We start from the raw sequence: 20,853 nt of genomic DNA, 5'->3' as shown, positions 1-20,853 counted from the left end.
AGTTATAGTCAAAAATTTAAAGAAATGGTCAAAATCAAAACAAAACATTTTGATTGATGCAAACCTAATTATTTTTCATTTTTATTTTGCAATTGTTTCCCCAAGATCTTTACTTTTCATTGTGATTCAAGATTTTTTTTTTCAAAATCTCAAAATCTCAAATCTTAATTCACAGGATAAGTAACTTTTCCACACCTCCCCACCACCAGCTCTAGCAGTGACCACTCCACCATTCCCATGTTGTTCCCTCCCAGTTAAAGGGAGGGAAGTTCTAGGGTGTTGGGAAGGGCTAGGAATGGGAAAGATTGAGAACCACTGAGTTAAGTTCACACAGCTGATCTGCTGTTTAGTAAAAACACATTTGGGATTTCTTTTTCTAGCTGGAAGAAGAGAAGATAGTGAAATATAACATGACAATATGGGAAGCCAGCCTCTATAATGGTACGATATCAGAAAATGCCACTGCTCCTCCAATACAGGTGGATCCTGCAGACGTCCCTAGAGGGCCATGTTGGGAAACAATGGTAGGACAGGTAATGCAATTCATTTAGGATAATAGTGAATCTCTCAGAGGATTTTACATCAGCACCACTCTTTGTTTCTGTTGTCACGTGGCATTTCCCTAAAATAGGAAAAGGCCTGGGGATTGGGGGAAGACAGGGTCCCATGTCACTCCTTAGTTAATTGGCAGAGAAATACTTATTCCTTTTTTGAATCCTCGGAGGCCCTCAAAGTTCCCATTGCCCTCACACATTGACTATAGCTTGTAATGATGACTAGAAACATTTCTTTTCTCCTCTGCTTTTCTATTCTCTCGGCCTTCTCTCTGTCTTATACAGCATATTTAGCACTCATGAAAGGTGATGAATTTACCATGTGGAAGATGACTGGCACCATTTTGATTGGAATTCTGATTACCCAGGACCAATTTGTGACAGCAAAATTAGTGTACTAAAAGGTACAACATGTGTAATTCAACAAGACAAGTCTTACAAAATCGTGAATAGCCATCACTGCATTTAAGAAGTTATTTCTCCATATTTTATGGAACAGGTGCAATTGCTGCAATTTAAGACTGTGGGCAGTTTCAGGCAGTGCAGTTTAGTGATGGGTGTACCTAGCAGTTCTGTTTGATTCGGTTGAACATACATATTCATCTTCAGTATCCATGTTCTATGTGGCTTCTATGATCTCCCTGCAGCCTGTTTTCCTCCTTTTGACCAAGTTTTATCCTCTCTCTCTTAACTTCCACCTTTTTCCTCTCTCTGAGACCAAATCCTCCATTGAATCCTTTTGATGCTCCAGTCACACTGCCAATTTCCCCGTCTGGAAATCAGGATCTTCACTGGGAAATCTTACAGTCCTTTCAAAAAGCCCAGTGGAGATGTCACCAGTAGGGGGCAGCTAGCCTGGAAGATACTAACAGTTTTGCAGGCTTTCTGCTGGACGCACTGGTGCAGAATTACAAGCTGTGGAACTCAATCTGTTGTGTGCCTCAGAGGAACAAAGGTTTTAATTCAGCAGCGCTTGAGACCAATCAGTGACAGTGACTGACTTTCTGGAAACCACAATAATAGGACCAAAAATTGAGGGAAGAGTAGGTCTGGGGTGAGGCCTGATAAGGGGTAAAGCATCTACTGGGGCCTCCCAGAGGGATGTGGGCAGGAAGCAACTTTTATGTTGAGATTTTCCATCTTCCTCCCTCTCCAACTCCTGTGGGAACTGGCGGGAGGAAAGAGAGGACGTTCCACCCTACATGTTTGAATGCTTAGTGTCAGGGGTAAAAAGGGGACTTAGGATATCATCTACGGGACTGGATTATACTCTGGCAGTCCCAGCTGTTAATGGTCACTTAGCAGGCTGTTATTCACCACGTTACAGCAGTCCTCAGTCTGCTTTAACATGCTGGGGGACAATTTGGCCCCTGGCAATACCCAGGGATCAGTAGGGGTAGTAAAGAGGTAGAAAGTTCCCCTCTCTTCTAAAATGTGCTGAACACATCTGGGGATGTCTCCCAGTATTATTTATTTATTACTAGCCTAAACTTTGTCTTAAAAAAAGAAAACATTGCATCAACAGGAATTTGTGCGACTGACAATCTCTGACACTATGACAACATACATCACAATTGTAATTGGGGATTTCCTGAGAGCCGTCTTTGTCAGGTTTTTCAATTACTGCTGGTGCTGGGACTTGGAGTATGGATTTGTAAGTATCTCTCTCTCAATTCCATTGTCACATTATCATTTGACATGTTGGTAGTAATTTATATTTTAATCTTGAGCATCCCAAATTTAGGAAAGACAAGACCCATCATCTTCAAAATCCCTGAACAACATTAAATATTATTTTTTCTCCTCTCCTTTTGTCTCTCTTGCTACTCTGCTTTGTTTATACACATTTCCATTTTAAAGGATCTAATCTATATCCTACTGAAGTCACTGGAAAGGCTTCTGTGAGCTGCAGATCAGGCTTTAAATGGTTTCTTTTATGACTAAGCCAGCCAGTGGGATGGGGAAAAAGCACCAAAGAACTGGTTTTAGATACGCTAGAAATTGTTTTAGTTGGAATGCTGTTTTAACTAAAATTAATCATGATCATATAACATTCACCTGATTTAATCAGTGACTCAATTTGTTTGGTGACAGGTGTATTCGGAATATTGAGAATGAAAGCCTGTGGCTTCATTTAAGTCTTTTGCAAAATCCCATGGACTTCCATGGAGCAATGATTTCATCCTTAGTCTGTATAATGTTTTCTAAGGTCAGTTCTTTCCTGGTTTCATTATCCAACGATAGAAAGCATTCAGAATTGAACTTGATGTAAACTTAAGTCTATGTCTACACTAAAGACTTCTTCTGGCACAGCTATGTTTGTCGGGGCTGTGATCCCTGTCTGACTAGATATGCCTGCAAAGCCCCTAGTGTAGATACAGTTATACCAACAAAATGATGCTTTTACCAACATAGCTTGCTTTATTCAGGGAAGGGGTATACTGGTAAAGCATAGTTTTGCTGATATAAGCTGTGCCAACACTAGGAGTGCTTTTGCGGTTAGAGTATACAGGGATAGCTATACCGGTAAAGGACTCATAGTGTAGAAAAGTTTTAAGTGTAAACAGAGTTCCCTTACACAGTTAATTTCTTGGTATTTCTAATGCAGCCATCCTGGTAATATTTAACACCAACACAATAAATAGAATGCAGTGTGTAAAACTGTAATCTCCTTTCGTTTCTCACCCATCCCTCTCTCCTCCTATTATGCCATGAAAGTATGCATGGATTTATTATTACTTATATTAGGAGCTATCTTCAGGGGAAAAAAATGACACTAAGCCATTCAGTTGGGTTATTACTCAGGGACAGCTAGTGCAAGGTGATTAGGATGCTTGCCATTCTGGTTTCTGGTGGAAGAGTTCCATAGCTATGAGCCAGACACTGAGAAAGTACTCTGTTGTGGCAAGTTTCAGCCTTAGCTCTGTTAACACCAGCATCCCCCTGACAAATGGAGCTATTGTGGTTGGTCTCAAGAGAAAGGCAGTTCCTGAGATAACCAGGTACAGTCTCTGTAATGTCAAAGCCAGGCACATAAATGAAACTCATTGTTGGACAGAGAGTCAGTGCGCCATGTGAAGCTCTGGAATGATGTACTCTCACTGCTCTGTGCTACTTAGTAAATGGGCTGCTGCATGTTGGACCAGCTGGAGCTTCGTCAGTCTTCAGATTTACCACAGCCATTGAGCCCAGAGGTGACGAACGCATGAATCATTGTGGCCAATCTTACATCGGACAGAAAGGGGCACAGTCTCCTCACTGGCCAACAGTAGCAACAGGCATTTTGGGGTACTATGGCTATTAGGAGATACAGGAGCACTGAAAAGTCCAGAATGACTCCAAGCCTTCATGCCACTCTAATAATTGGAGAGCAGATGCCGTCCATTTAGAGTGATGTTATAGGTTTCGCCTGTTTCCCTCTTCCTACAAACTGCTCCTCTGATTTGCCCAATGTTAAGAGCAACCAGCTGCTCTTCACGAAGGTGCTTATCTTGCTGAAGCCCTGGGAAAAGTGGAGGTGTCAGAGCTTGACGTGAAGGAGATATAGAGCTGAGTATCATCTACATATTGCTTGTACCAAAGGCCATGGGAGCAGATGTACTATAAATCTTACTGCATGGATGATAATCACAGTCCTTGAACCAGAGTGGCAGGAACTCCTTTATTATTCTCTGCAGGGAATGTTGTTGGCTTTAGAAAAAAGATGAAAAAAAAATGCCAATTTGCTTCCTGGTTTCTAAAGCCTGGCCAAATGCTAACAGTAAGAAATGTCATTTGTTAGATCATCATCATTACCCCAAAATATAAAACTGTCCCGGGAAAGATGTTACAGGTACTGTTTAAGAACAAGTGTCAATGAAGTGATATAGACTTAGGCCAAACTATGACTTTAAGCATGGGAATAATCTTACTAAAGTCAACAGGCTACTCACACTTAAAAATGGTGTGTGCTTCAGTACATTGCTGAATGGGCCCTCAACTCGAAGCAAGTCCTGTTGCTCATTGTGCTCCACTCAGTGCCCCAGAGCCATTGCACCCGACTAAGAGATCATGCCTCTTGACCCAGCTACTTTGGGCATGCTCCTCCTCCCTCTTTCCCTGACTCATAAAAGATGTCATTTAGCCCTCAGAATAGTATAGACACTGCTTTACTCACTTGGATTTAAAGTATTAAACTGGCTGGTCTTAGTTTCTAGTTTTTACGCTTGAAGCAGGAGATCTATTCAGCCATTTAGCATTTCAGTTTCTCCAATTAGTATTTCATACCACTGCCTAATTTCTGCTTCCCCATTGCTTTTAGCTACCTTCTTGTATGTTAAAAGAATAACAAATACATCAATAAAGCATAGGCTGGACAATCAAGAGCCCCAATTAAGTATAGACTAAAAGAGCAATACCGTGTCTCATACCTTTTACACTTGAGCAGGCCTGCCATGCACAGCTACACTTTGACAGGATAGTCGCACACTCTTGATTGCATGCCTGGGAATACGCATTGTCAGTGATCCTAGGGCAGTCAGCAAATGGGAGGCTCAGATAAAATGTTTAATGAAAGCTATGGAATGTTTACTTGGGAGTAAGTGGATTCCTTATTTTTATTATTGATTATTATTCACTAAGTGTCACTAATACATTTACTGGTTGATGAAGTAAATGAACTAGGCTATGGATAATACAAGGTCACATTTAAGAGATTTGCTCAGTTTACAAGTCAAAAGTGAAGGGTCCAGATTCACCGGTGCAATCTAGATACCTTGTGCTGCCCTAGAAATGTAAAGCAGCCAAAATCCAAGCCAATTAAGACAGGTTTATAGATGCTGTTGAAGCACACAAAGTAGCCAGAATTTACTAGCGAGTCTGCCTCAGATTCTCCCACTACCTACCCTGTTGACACGATTTAATTTGGGGGGGAAAAAATCAAGCTGTGTTCATTCTGCCTCTTCCATTATCACTAGTAGTAAACTGAGGGTTTTGTTGATATTGTATGAAGTAAACTAAAATCCACTTTACTTATCCATAAAATAGTGAGAATTTGTATTGGCTAGCAGTATTCTTTTACTTAGAGCAAAGGCTATATAAACAACATACATATCACAGCACTATATATAGACATGTATATTTCATACAAAAAAGCTATATTAAGAGAACATAAAGGTTGCAAAGTCAAGTACACAGGTTATAGTATTTCCTAAGGTTGCCTGTGCAACCTTTTCCAGAGAAACCTTCCCCTGGTTTCCCCCCTCCCCCAACATTTTCTGACTAGCTCTAACACACACACACACACACACACACACACACACACTTATACATAGATAAGTGCCCAAAGGTAACCATTACTGGAATACTATGTCCAGTTCTGGAGTACACAATTCAAGAAGGCTGTTAATAAATTGGAAAGAGATCAGAGAAGAGCCATGAGAATGATGAAAGGATTGGAAAACACACCCTCTAGCAATAGGCTTAAGGAGTGCAATCTATTTAGTTTATCAGAGAGAAAATTAATGGTGATTTGATCACAGTCTAATTGCTTACATGGTGGGAAAAGCGGATTATAGAGGACTCTTCAGTCTAACAGTCAAACAGATAAGAAGATCAATGGCTGGAAGCTGAAGCTAGACAAATTCAGGGGAGAAATAAGGTACACATTTTTAACAGTGAGGGTAATTAGCAAATGTTAATTGAAACAATTTACCCAGGGTTGTGGTGGATTTTCCATTGCTGGACAATTTTAAATCAGGATAGAATGTATTTTCTAAAGATATATCCTCTAATTTAAATACAAATTAATTCAGGGAAATCCTACGACCTATGTTATGCCCGAGGTCAGACTAGATGATCTTAGTTGTTCCTTCTGGACTTAGAATCTATGAATCATTGTTTTAAAAGTTCAAATCATATCCAATAAGAATGGAACTCTGTACTTTCCAATACTACCTTCACCTCTTCAAAAAGCTCAATAAGATTTATAATGAAATATTGCAGGCTGTACTGAAGGCAACACATTGGTCTTGAGTCATATTCATTTGTTTCATGAATCATTGTTAATATGCAACAGAAGAGTCTTGAGAAGACATTGCCGATATGTTGTTGCTGTTGTAGATGACAGTTTTAATCTACTCCTCTGTGTCAGTTTAAAACATTATCTGCAAGCCTAATGAAAGCATTTGTGCCTTTTCTTTCAGCCTTCCTATTCAGAGTTTGATATAAGTGGAAATGTGCTGGGACTGATCTTTAACCAAGGCATGATCTGGTAGGTGTGGCAGAGAACATGTATGGTATTAACAGACTGTTGTATACTAGGTCAACTTAGCCAGCAGGGCTGTGTGAATTTTTTCACATTGCTGTGAAATCAAGCATGAAACACAGAAATTCACATATTTGCCACTTCTGAAATGCTGGGCTTGATTCACCACTGTATTACTCCAGTTTTATGCCATTGTAGCTCAATAGGTATCAAACTGGATACCTTGAAATCAGTGGAGTTAAATCAGCAAAGAATTGGGGTAACAGTGGTGAGTCAGTTCCAGGCTAAGGTTATGGGACCAGATTCAGCAATATACTCCGCTATCTTTTGCACTGCTCTGATGACACACAGCAGCTGTAAAGTTAGGTTTATAGCTGCTGTGCATTGTCGGAGCAACGGAGCATTCTGGAGACTCTGATCTGTTGTTTTATATTGAAAAGGAACAATGTATTAATGTGGCACAAATCCAAAGAGTTTCTCAGTCAAAAAGCTGTTTCCTTACCCCTGTATCCTATGGGAAAAAATGGCAGAGATAAATAAATACCTAAATAAATCTGCCAGTGTGAACTAATGGATCACTTAGTGGTAGTGCTCAGCTGTGCTATATGACAGACCTGAGTTTGAGACCCCTTTCTGGTCTTCATGAACTGAGCTAGTAAGTGCTGGGACCACTGTGGGGCAGCATGCTAAGTCCTTTTGTGGAGTGATTTACATCACTCAGGAATGATCCCTCGCTCCATTATTGGGACCTATACTGACATATACTGCTGGGCATGCCTCTCAACCCTCACTTGTAAAGACAGGGACCGATTATGCTCTACAGTGCTTTTACTCTGATATAACTTAATTGGACTTCAGTCTCTATACAGGTGCAAATGAGAGCAGCATCAGGCTCATAGGGCCCAAGTCTCTAGTGCATTAGGGGGAGTTAGTCTTCCTCTGGCTACCCAGATAGCAGCTGGGGATGTCCCCTTTTCCTGGCCACCAGGAGAACTGGAGCAGCCTTTTGACTCACAGCGGAACTCATGTGTATCCAGCCTCCTGTGCATCTAATCTAAGCCTGGAGCACCAGCCTCATGCTGCAGCCAGTCTGCTAATCACATACGTCACAGAGAAACAGAAATATGGGCCCGTTGATTAATCTGGCCCTAGGTACATTGAAAATCCACAGGGCCAGTGTCTACTTGGCACTCAAGGTTAAACAAACCAATTAGCTTGCAAAACAGCATATTATTGTGTGATCATAAAGACAGCAGCAACTGACACCCCAGTTACTCATACTTAACATTTCTGCTGCACTCACTCCACTGTTCATCAAGATGATACAGCTGTAGTATAAAATGCACTCCCAAGTTTATGCACCATGAACGGCACTCTCATTTCACCACCATAATAAGTACTTTTTGGGGGGCAGGGAAGATGGGAGGGGATTGAAAGTCAGCCTTTGGTTAGGAGAAGTTGGGAGGTTGGTTTCGGGATCAGATTGGGTTTCTTTTTGATTACTTTCAGAACATTTCATGTTTAATACCTGATTAACATATAGATACTATACACTTCTATATTCTGTCACAATATACACTTTCTAATATAGCCTGGTCCCCAATGTGGGATCCCCATGGACCTAGCAGTACACCTGCCTGCTACATATTGTAGGAGCGAGACCATAACATGTTAGCTAACGTTGCCTATATCAAGCAGTGAACTTGAGCGGGGTTATGTTTTTTAGTGATTTATCATTTATAATAAACATTTGATCATCTCAAGTGAAATTAAGAGAGACAGTAAAAATTACAGCAATAAAATAATGAATAACTATTTTAGTAAAAATTTTAATATATAATTAGTTATTGTATATTTTTAGAATTATTTCAAGCTGCACACACATGTACTCACTTGAACTGTAGTGACATGAGAGCTTTTGGTGTGGCTGTGTCTAGCATGTATCGGGAGAGGATTTGAGAGGCCTGCGTTTGTGTAAATTTGCATGTGTATGTAGGGAGACTCATTCCTCTCTTTATAGAAAGGCTTCCTGTTCTGCGAAGTGAATGGACTGTAAACCTTCTCATGTGAATTTGCAGATCAGTGAGCCATCTGCAAAATTTACTCTGCATTGCTTCAAAATGTTGTACCTAAAGATGATGATAATGGGCACAAATTAGCTTGATCCTCAACTGACTGGAGTCAGTGAAAGTTTTGCAACTGATTTCAGTGAGAGTATGATCAGGGGCACAAGGTGAGGTATGTGCCCTCAGCCAAGGACTAGCACAGTCTGTATGGTCTCTTTCCATTAAGAACAGATGAAAAGAAGAAGGGGGTAAAATTACAATATAATAGTAATATCTAGCTCTTATACAGCATTTTTCATCCACAGATCTCCAAGTGCACTCCATAAAGGGAAAGACTATTATCCCAATTTTAAACATGGGGAAACTGAGGCATAGAGAGGAGGTGTGACTTGCCCAAGGTCACCTAGTGGACCAATGGCAGAGTTGGAAATAGAATCAAGTCTTCTGGATCCCATCCACTTAGCCACACTGGTAAATAGGATTAGATCCTCAAATCAGAGGGGCAGGAAGAGTGAGCTCAGGCCAAAGAACATGAGTGCCCAGTGTTTTAAAGTCATAAACATGTAACTATAAACAACTAACAACATTTATCAGAATCAATAGGTACTTAATTAGAATCAGGCACTAAATAACTGTGTGTCACATTTGGGTGCAACTACAAAGAGAGAGAGGTTTTAAATGAGTACAAGTATAAGATATTAAAGTCAGAAATAGTTACCAGAATAATAAAGATAAAATGCTTCCTAGTAGCCAAAACTTTACAAGCTATATTTGGTTCAAGGTAAAATCCTTAATACATGTTCCCAGCTACTGGGCTGCCCAAATTCTCAAGTCAGAATCTCTCCCCTAAAGTCAAAGGGATGGTTCAGTTGTGTTAGGTAAAAAAAGAGAGAGAACCTGCTGTGTTTTTGCCCCCCCCATTTATAGTCCAATCACCCTTTGAAATGCATTTTCCTGAGGCTTACCCCTAGATGAAGTTCATTCCAGCTGTGAGGAAAGAGACATGGAGTGAAAGAGGTTCCTTGTTATTGTTTGCTAAAATACAGATCAATCTGTTGCTGTCTCCTTTGTTGCCAAAGAATGGCCGCTTGACCAGTGATTGCGAATCAACTTTGATGATACCAGGCTAGATGCGTCAGTTTGTCCTTTGTCTTTGTGAAATTGGTTTAGCGAGATATGTCTGGTAAACACTTTGTAATAATAATTTCAGTTTATGTTTATATCTCTTACTACACATTCCATAGGTACATTGCACAGGAATATTAATGATCGGTCTGTTATTAGTTTTTAAATGATACCCCACAAGGCATATTTTCCACAAAGATTATTACAATAATCTGTGAATACAGGAGTGCTCTTGGTCACAACATCGTAACAGAATAAATGAAATAAATGTCAGTTCAGGAAACAGCAAAAATATTAATAAGACAATAGCAAATTAAATTAAGACCATGCTGGATTATGATAAAATAAGATACTCATCAAGCCTGCAAGAAATGATGGGGTATAACGTTTGGGATTATCCGTTCTACAAATGAGTGACAATCTATCTGAACGGATTTAAAAACGAAAGAACCATTTAAAGAAGAAGAAAGTGAAAGGGGGAAATCAATAACAGTTTTTTGACTGGGTGGTTAAAAGTCATTTGGAGAAAGAAAAGTGGGGGTGGGGGAAGTCTTGAGACTTGGAAGGAGTTGATTTAGAGTATTTTAGCCATATGCCAAGAAGTCAATGGAAGGAACAGAGCCAAGACCAATAAAATGAGTTAAACAAGGTTTCATAAGCTACAAAATGGAGTGCATTGTGTGTGGCTGCAAAACAAGAGGATAGGAAAGCCCAGGGTGGGTGAAGAGTTATGGTGTATCTAAGGTTGCAGAGTTTTACAGAGCACTTTCTTGTTTGTTTCTAGGATGGGTTCTTTTTACGCTCCATGCCTGCCAGCTATCAATGTGTTCCGTCTCCACATCTCGATGTATCTGCAATGCTGGGCTGTGATGTGCTGCAATGTCCCTCACGAGAGGGTCTTCAAAGCCTCTAGATCCAATAACTTCTACATGGCCATGCTGCTCTTTATTCTCTTCCTCTCTACTCTGCCTGCTGTGTACACTATTGTCTCTATCCCACCATCCTTTGACTGCGGCCCATTCAGGTGTTTCACATTTTATATCCATCTCTTTCTTAACAAATAGGTTATCTCATGGTATGAGTACTGTACAGTGAATGACATAACTAAAATCAACTTCCTTACTAAGTGGTGGCACTTTATAAACTATGCTAATTTTACTTGTGCATAGGACCATAATCTCTGAAGATGAATTAAATGTGAGAGAAATGATTAATTATTTAAAAAGTATTCACTAACTGGTAAGACAGAAATTCTTTTTTTAAATAAAGTGTCTTACTAGTGTGATCAAGTCTGAAATTATATGTAAGGAATAGAGAACCATTCTGTTAGAGATACATTCTCTACCTGCTTGAGATGATCTGTTAGAGTGTAGAATAGACTCATTGCTTGGGAAACAGAACATTTAGAATAGTACTGCAGAAAGGGATCTAGCAATAGCAGAGGGGAAGACTAGATGACTGAATAGGACTTTTCCATCTCAAATTTCTGAGACTCTCTGCAGTACTTCAGGGAGTTAGATTCAGTAGCACTGTTATAATATATTTCTGGTGCTGTGAGTCATCCTCTGACATTCTCAGGAATGATGGAAAGAAAGGGTTGACAGCAATTATGTGTGTAAATCCATGCATATTGAAATAAGAATAAACAATATCCCAGATAACGTGGCCTACATTTTCAAAAGGGACTAGTGATTGTGAGCACCTCAGTTTTTGGGTAGCCAGCTTGAAACACCTGAAAGGGAATTTTCAGAAGGTGATGAACACCAACTCTTCACCAGTCTTTATGGTGTCTCAGGTTAGGCATCCGGAATCACTAGTTGGTTTTGAAAAAGATGGCCTACATTCTCCTGCAGGTAGGTAGCGGCAGAGGGGGATATAGCTAAGAAGACATCTGCCCATCCAAGAACCAGCTGATCCCACACCCTATTCTTCACCCTGTGCATTGCAGAAGTGAAATATCAGGGGAGAAAATCTTCAAATCTCTGTTTGCCATTTAGTGTGACATATTACACTAGTAAGCAAGCAGTAGTTAGACATGACATTTAGATTTTAACATGTTTGAGTCTTTGATATCTGCTTGCAAAAATGTGTTAATGGAGTTAAAGGAGAAGAGCAGTAAAATGGAGATCTGGTTTCCAGTGAAGGGCTTGAAAAATTCATTAGTAAAGTGATCCCAGTGCATCTTCTAACGACACAGAAGTCTTGACGTCTTAGTTCTAAAAGTTCCTTTGGGTATAGGCAAACCATTCAGGAGATGTTTTCCAGTATTGTGTCACACTCACCATCACAGGAGAAATGCATGAAATAATAGCAAATCTGCTGTGACATGAAACTGGCTGGATTTCACAGAACTGATACAAAGCAGGTGATACTGATTGACAATTTTCATTTAGTAAATCAGATCATAGAAGACATAAAAGGTGACATCTGGGGACTGTTTTCTGTAACTGCAATCCTGGACCATGTGTAATTCAGGATTAGATAAACTAGAACAGCTTCAGTAAGATTTCCTCTGCCCCGCTCCCCAAGGAATGAAGTTGCGTGAACAAGCTACTGTTAACTTTTTCTGTGCTGCTTTAATCTGTTAACATGCATAAAAAGTAATGTTTTTCTTAAAATTGGCTCAGTAAAGAACATTTAAATAATGTGAATGACAATAACTTATTGTTGGGCCCATCCCTGGTCTGATATAATCATGTTGTATATTGATACTCAATGCTACACTGGCATGGCAGGGTTTATGATACAGTGTTAATTTTTGTTTTTAACAGTGGGAAAACCAGAATGTTTGAGGTCATTTCAGAAACCTTGGAGAATGACTTCCCGTCCTGGTTTGGAAAAGTATTTAGTTATGCTTCTAACCCTGGACTGATCCTGCCCTTCATATTGCTTATGGTGTAAGTACAGTATCTTAACTCAGATCAAAGCTTTCCTATGTGAATCTCTATCCAATTCCTTTCATGTCAAGCCTCCACCACCATAGTCCACTGGAAACAGTCAAGTACAACACTGATTTCCTTGTGGTGAGGGCCTTGAAGTATTCATGACTCTTTTGCTTGATCATAATTAATGTGTAGTTGCACAAAGGGCAGGCTTCCCAATCTCTCTCTCGTGTTCAATGGCTTAATTTTTGTTTTGTTTTGTTACCAAAACAACAAAAATAATTAAGAAGCAAAAAAACTATATGGGGTCCAAACCACAGCAAATTTAATCAGTCTTTTGGGCAGAACTGCACATCAGAAAACCTAGCATGTTTAGGAGGGAACTCTCAGAAGTGCTATTCCCCTGATAAAGAGCTTTCTTGAAGCCTGTTTCTGGGCATCTTGGGTTTTGTATAATAATAAAGAGAAAAACTACCATCATTTTGCTAAACTAGGTATGAGGTAAGAATTGGGGGCATGTAGCAGAGAAGCCACATAGAGGGCTTCCAGTCTAGATTCTTTGGCTAAAACCCCAGTGTAAGAGGTGTGCAGAAAGCCATGATTGCTACCCCCTTGTACTAGAAATTCCCTGTCTAAGTCAACTTTCTGAGGCTTTGGACTACGAATGGACATTTGTCCATAAATCAGTCCTGAATAAGAATAATAAACCTGATATCTTTAATCCCAAAGGACTTTACAAAGGATCACTTTATAGGATCACTTAGTACACACAAAAGTGCAGCTACCTCTTGGATGAAATTCAGTCATGATTTGACATAGCACAGTTATACTGCCAAATATTTTAGAACAGGAAGTGAAAAACAGTAAGTGAAATAGAAACTGTAGACGGAATTTACACAGGGAGAATGCAATTTTGAGATGAAATTTGCCAAAGACTTGGTGACAATCATACTACATACAGAAAGACTCTCACTGAAGAATATGGGTAGCTCCTGCTGATTTCAAGGAGAGCAACTCATATTTTGCATTAGGCGACTATGGCCCAAAACAAAGGCAAAGACAATACAAGGCAAACCAAAGACAATACAAGGTAAAATAGGGAGAAGATTAATCACTTATTTCAATCAGGAGCATAACATACTGTTAATATCATTATAAAACATCACATAGCTGGATCTCTAGTTAAAGTAGGGGGTGAAAATGTGCTAATTTCTTACAGTTATTTAACAAAGAAAATTATGCCATGTAGTTGTGATTTTGTGTGCTAGAAGATTATGATTTAGAACAAAAATCAACTAGTTTTCCATGTTTTTGCTTTTTGTCTTTGCTCTCACTACAGCACTTGAATTTGCCTATTGTTGTGCAAGTTTAAGGATTTTATAAACAACATTTGGTCATTTGAAAAACATATTATACATCTTTTAAAAGTCAATTTTGCAGAACATCCATGTTATGGAACAACAGCTGGCTGGAACTGCCTCCTTAACTACCATAACTGAAAGGAGGGTTCTTAGATAGGGAAAGTGAATTTTTCAGTTGGGTTGTTCTGGGATCTCAAGTAGAGATGTACTTTCTTTCTCCTGTGAAGAAGCACATAACTGAACTGTCAAAACATTAGTGTTAATAAGACAGGGTAGTGGAATAAAAGCCACTCTTCATATTAACACACTATAGAGGATAGGGACAACCTATTTATTGTTATGTGGCTTTATTAAGAATTGTGTTAGATTTTATAATTGTTACCTAACAAAATATATTCTTTTTCCTTTAAAATTTAGATTGAGTATCTATTATCTCAATGCTACATCCAAATCCTACAAGGAAGCTAACTTGGATCTCAAAAAGAAGCTACAAAGCGTAAGGATGCAATAAAGAGGGTAGAACTGTTACTTTTTATTGTTGTGAAACAGTAGAGAAATGATTTAAGTAATTAAGATATGTTTCCCTCTCTCCCCTTTGACCAGCAAGCTGAGGAAAACAAAAAGAGAAACAAACAAAAAGCACAACAATCACGGGAGATGGAAGAAAACTCCCTTGAGGCTAAACCCAAGCAGCAAGGAAGCAAACAAGCAGCAGATCAAGGTGTGACTGCTCTGAAGATGTCTGTATATTTGCTACCATCCCTCTACACTGTCTCAATTTCTTTACTTACTGTACAGTGACACCTTGAGAGGGACAGTCATGAACATTAAATGGTGCAAATTAACCACAATACAGAAGCTTGAAGTCACCAGGTTAATCTTTATGGCATTGGTCTTTCTCCTTCCCTTATAAGAAATATTAGTCTCATTCAGTAACAATCCAGTAGCCTACAGTAATAACAAACTACAAGCTGTATTACTTTGGACTGTTAGGCCCCAATCCAGCAAAGCACTTAAGCAGGTTCTTAATGTTAGTGGGACTATTTGCACACTTAAAAAACTAAGCATGAGCATAAGTGTTTTGCTAGACTGAAATTTTACTGCAGAATACTATAGTAATTTTTATATTGGAATATTGAGGACCAGGTTGTGGCTTTTAAGTCCAGACTCCTGCAAGGGGGCGGGGAGTAGCAAGGTCATGATGCAGTAGGAATCCTCAGGAAGAATTCTGGCTCAGTCAGCCTAGGCATGGTCCCGGGCTGCGTATGTGGCAGCCCTACCTGCCTTAAAGAGGGTGTGGTGTGCTCTCCCCTCTGCACTCAGGCACTACTGTCCTCATTGTCCATGCCGCAAAAACAAGCGCACCGTTTGGCATGATTGGCAGCAGGAGAAGTCAGGGCTGGAATGTTAGGGAGGTTGTAGGTCAGGAATGAGGCACATCAGCAGAGCTATGTGGGGAATTCCAAGTGCAGCCTGCTGAAATTGGCCAGTTTTATAATGAAATTGCTGAGTTTTGCCATCTCTCTCACACCGCCCTAATTCCTCCAGTAGCCCTAGAAACTACCTCCACTTACTTGGTGCTGCCTGTGTAAGGGGGGGCAGGGCTTCTACGTTCCTTACTTAAGGTCTTGGAGGATGGGAAGGGCTGACTGGAAAACTTCAGGGGAGAGCTGCTGGACCACTCCTCATAACCTCCCTCTAAGAGATGGGGTTGGCAGGGAAAGTGCTGAACCTGCTGTTGCTCCTACAGTCTGCGGCTGATGTGCCACAGCACTGTTCTAACAGGTAATCTCTGTGCTATGGCTCAGTTTGGTTTTCTGAATACATTTTAGGTACCCAGAAAGGACGAGGTGACAAAGAGTCTAAGAAAAAGACCAGCCATCGACAGGAAACAAGCCCCTCTCAGCAGCATGGCCCTGGCCCAAATGCTCATTATTCGTTGCATGGCAGAGGAGGAAGCCTTGCTCCGCCCCCACACATAGCTGTGACTCGACCACCAATGCCAAGAGGATATGGCATGCCCGGCTACTCCCCCAGAAATCCACGCTTGGAAGGTTTTCCAGGAGGACCGCCAAGAATGGCAAGGGGCACTCCTAACTATAGATAATAGTAAAAGTGAGCTACAGGATTAAATGGTACAATCCTGGCAAAAACAATGGCCCTGATCCAGCCAACCAGCGAGGTTTCAATGCAACTCCTCCTATGCATGAAGTTGCTCAGTGTGCCTAAGTATTTTCAGGATCGGGGGCTTCAATACCAATATTTAACAGAAACCACTGCATTAGTCTTCTTGTTAATTTGAATGTCTTGGAAGGATGTATGTTGCCATGAGTGTCAAAGTGTTTCTAAGTATATAAATATTTATGATGAGAATGAAAATGTTAGTTCATTCTTGCATAAGTTTCTTAGTGTGTTTCTGTAGCATCTCATTGTTACTTCATTTATTTTTAAAACCACAGGCAATTGTCAATATAATTGTTTGGAAATTATATCTGAGTCAGTTTTACTTAAGCAGTGCACACAGCTTGTGCTGGCCATTTACAGAGAAGTGAGATTCACCTGATTAGTTTAGATTAGATTAGCCTGAAAATATATGGCTACCTTTCAATAGCCAAAGCATGACCTTTAAATACCCAGAGATACTGTGCAGCCTAGTGTTTGAAGCATGTGATTAATAACAAGAATTTTAGTTATAAGCTGGGGACGCATCAATTAGAAGTAACAGAGGAGGAGAAGGACCTTGGAGTATTGGTTGATCATAGGATGACTGTGAGCTGCCAATGTAATATGGCTGTGAAAAAAGCTAATGCGGTCTTGGGATGCATCAGGAGAGGTATTTCCAGTAGGGATAAGGAGGTTTTAGTACCGTTATACAAGGCACTGGTGAGTCCTCACCTGGAATACTGTGTGCAGTTCTGGTCTCCCATGTTTAAGAAGGATGAATTCAAACTGGAGCAGGTACAGAGAAGGGCTACTAGGATGATCCGAGGAATGGAAAACTTGTCTTATGAAAGGAGACTCAAGGAGCTTGGCTTGTTTAGCCTAACTAAAAGAAGGTTGAGGGGGATATGATTGCTCTCTATAAATATTCAGAGGGATAAATACAGGAGAGGGAGAGGAATTATTTAAGCTCAGCACTAATGTGGACACAAGAACAAAAGGGTACAAAATGGCCACCAGGAAGTTTAGACTTGGAATTAGACGAAGGTTTCTAACCATCAGAGGAGTGAAGTTTTGGAATAGCCTTCCAAGGGAAGCAGTGGGGGCAAAAGATCTATCTGGCTTTAAGATTCTACTCGATAAGTTTATGGAGGAGATGGTATGATAGGATAATGTGATTTTGGTAAGTAATTGATCTTTAAATATTCAGGGTAAATAGGCCGATTCCCCTGAGATAGGATATTAGATGGATGGGATCTGAGTTACCCAGGAAAGAATTTTCTGTAGTATCTGGCTGGTGAATCTTGCCCATATGCTCAGAGTTTAGCTGATCGCCATATTTGGGGTCAGGAAGGAATTTTCCTCCAGGGCAGATTGGAAAAGGCCCTGGAGGTTTTTCGCCTTCCTCTGTAGCATGGGGCACAGGTTACTTGAGGGAGGATTCTCTGCTCCTTGAAGTCTTTAAACCATGATTTGAGGACTTCAATAGCTCAGACATAGGTGAGGTTTTTCATAGGAGTGGGTGGGTGAGCTTCTGTGGCCTGCGTTGTGCAGGAGGTCGGACTAGATGATCAGAATGGTCCCTTCTGACCTTAGTATCTATGAATCTATGAATTATGCAGCTGAGCTTTTAATTTTATTAAAATCCCTATTTTTCTTGTCAGTACAGTAATAATTCTTACCATATGCAATATCATACAGCCAGCTCCCCAAGCACCTTGCCTGTTTCAATCTCTTTAGGATCTTTTAAAAACTCACAGTTCAAAGGTGGTTCAAAACAACTCCACAAGGACTCCTGATTATTTAGTTACTGGCCCTCTAGGCCCCAAGCAGTTCAGTATCGCTCTCCTGATTAACCTGAAATAACACAAAACACAAACTCACAGAGTCTTCATCCCAGCTGGCCTTTACAGGATCTCCTTTGGTTGGACTGAGTCCCTCACAGGCCTTCTATTCTGAAGGCCTTTCTCTCACTTACTCCTGCTTCTACAGCCGTTTTTTCCACTGCTAAATCAGGGACCTACAAACATCTGCTGGCTCCCTGGAGTTGCAATTTCCCCAGCCCCCACTCTCTTAAAGCGACTCCTTGCTCTTTTTTTTTTAATCCTGGGAATCACCTTATTCAGCCCAGATTCGGCTGACCCTGTAAGCAGGGATGGCTTAGCCCTAAACATTTCAGCCCATGGGGCAAGCTGCCCTGTTACATCATTTTTTAAAAAAGCATTTCATATGCAAAAAGAAACCACATAGCCCTGTCCTTCAGTATCCACCTCCAAAATGCTTTCCAAGGTTGGAGTGCTTTACATGGGGGTCTTAGGGACAGGTAATGGGCACTTGCTATTACGGCTTAATTATTATTATTTATTTGTATTGTGATAGTATCTGAGAGCCCCAGACATGGACCAGGACCCCATTTTGATAGGTGCTATCCAAACACAGAACAAACAGGGGGTCATAGCCCAAGTATTTACATACACATGTTTGGGAGTAGTTACACAGCTTTACTGCATTGGCCAGAATTTGACACACGATATCTATAAAAAAAAAAATGTAAAAAAGGTTAGTCAATGCAGCTCTGTTTTGTAGTGTAGAAGAAATGTTAACCAGGTTTCATAAGGGAAAGCCTGGGGTAAATCTGTGACATCATGAAACAATTTAGGCTACCCTTAATTATGGTGTAACTAAATCAGGAAGTCAGACTAGATGATCATAATGGTACCTTCTGGCCTTGAAATCTGTGAGCCGTGCCCCCTTGACCCAGGGCTGAATTTGTTCTAGAATATTGAAACCAAGGGCCAGATCCTCAGCTGGTGTAATTCAGCATAACTCCATTGACTTCAACAGCCATTGGATGGCCCTCATAGGTGAATAGTGACCTTAGAGGTGAAAGTCTGTATCATAATTATCAACTTCTCTAGCCAGCCAAACCCTTTGTCTTCCTACTTTTGGGTTTCCCCTCATTTTCTCACCTGCTTACAAACTGGCTCCTTTCCTCCCTCATGAAGACTGAGGTATTGGAATGGACACTGTATCTGTGCATTTGTATTGCTGTACTCATGCAGTTCTGGATTAGCATTCTGTGAATAATTTAAGGAAAAATGTAATGAAGTTCAATTATGGCTGACACTCAGATTTCCAAATTCATGCGAGTAAATCTCCTTTGATGGGTTTTTCTATGGGAGTGATTATTATTGTGGAAGAAAGGGTGGTCCAGGAGCTAACCTGGGTCTCAGAAGACCCAGTTGCAATTCCCTCTTTTCCCACAGACATTCTGTATGACCTTGGACAAGTCCTTTAATTTTCTGTTCTTCAGTTTTCCCATAAACTAGTAAGAACAGTCACAGTCCAGGGCTAGCTGCACAGTTGACCCCTCTCAAGTCTCCCAGAGAGTGCCCCTCCAACTGACAGGCTTCTTGCCTTTACTGTCCTAGTGTGGAACCCTGCAATTCTCCTTCTCTCAGACCAGGTCCCTGGGCAACAGCACCATGTCCTAAGCATAATTATTCAGCAGGCCTGGCTGGATCTGGCTATCGGTGCTGGTGAAGGGGAGGGACACCAAAGGCCTTTGCCTCCCCCCATGCTTTACATTTTTTTTTTTAGTGGGGGGCATACTCAGCACTTTTTAGAACTTGAACTCAGCAGAGACAACAAAGAGGGAGGGGCAGGGGACCCAGTCCTCCTCTCCCACCCCCTTGGCTTAACGGTGCTTAACGGTAGCTTAAGGGGGAGCCCTTCCCTGATGGAAGTGAGTGGTGTGGTGAGCTGGTGCACAGGGTTCAAACACCACTGAGATTTGGCTATGGTGGCATTCATGAAATTCCAGACATTCTGGCCCTTCTGGGAACAGCACTTACTGTGTATGTGAGGTCACACCACATGGGGGACTCAATTCTCAAGACTGCCTTGCTCCACCGCCACCAGCATGACCCCTGCATGAAAGGTTGCAGGGATGAGGCAGCATACTCTTCAAAATGGCATTCTCCCATTTAATACAGGTCAAACGCACGTCCAGTTTTGTCCCAGTACTGGATGGGGGAAAAGCCAGCCAAAAAGATCGGATAAGCGGCCTCACTAAATTTTGCCCATTTTGGTTGCTTCTCCTGCCATCACCCACACACACTTTTGGAGCCCTTCATTGCCACTGGATCTGGCTGCCTTGCAAGATACCCCTTCTGGAGCATGACCAACAGCTACTATAGTGACACAGCCTTTCCAAAGAAAGATATTGTTTAATTATGACAATGGGAACACAGAAGAACAAGAAAGAACATAGACTACATGGATATCTGTTTTACCTGAAGTTTAAATTGGCTTAGATTAACCTAGGCACTCCACCTCCAGGAAATTGGGGATCAGTTTGCTTTCAAATAGTCTCTGCTTCTCTCTTCCGCGTGCTTCAGAGGCTGAAGTTCTTTGCATTCTGCCTCCAACACCAAGTTCTTTGTTCTAGTCTCCCACCCG

General features: G+C 40.9%; 1 protein-coding gene across 1 annotated transcript in view; it reads left to right on the top strand.

Annotated features, from left to right (window-relative positions):
* TMC1 (transmembrane channel like 1) overlaps nt 1-16,339 on the top strand; it is a 77,847-nt gene extending 61,508 nt beyond the window's left edge. The window contains exons 14-21 of the mRNA XM_043515470.1: nt 381-533; nt 2,080-2,208; nt 6,737-6,804; nt 10,774-11,013; nt 12,761-12,886; nt 14,650-14,728; nt 14,836-14,953; nt 16,065-16,339. Coding sequence (XP_043371405.1) covers nt 381-533; nt 2,080-2,208; nt 6,737-6,804; nt 10,774-11,013; nt 12,761-12,886; nt 14,650-14,728; nt 14,836-14,953; nt 16,065-16,339 — 1,188 coding nt within the window. The remainder of the gene's footprint in view (nt 1-380; nt 534-2,079; nt 2,209-6,736; nt 6,805-10,773; nt 11,014-12,760; nt 12,887-14,649; nt 14,729-14,835; nt 14,954-16,064) is intronic.
* Nucleotides 16,340-20,853: the final 4,514 nt, after the last annotated feature.

The sequence above is a fragment of the Dermochelys coriacea genome, chromosome 5 (genome assembly GCF_009764565.3).
Source record: "Dermochelys coriacea isolate rDerCor1 chromosome 5, rDerCor1.pri.v4, whole genome shotgun sequence".
NCBI classification, from domain to species: domain Eukaryota; kingdom Metazoa; phylum Chordata; order Testudines; family Dermochelyidae; genus Dermochelys; species Dermochelys coriacea.
This window is presented reverse-complemented; position numbering and strand designations above follow the sequence as displayed.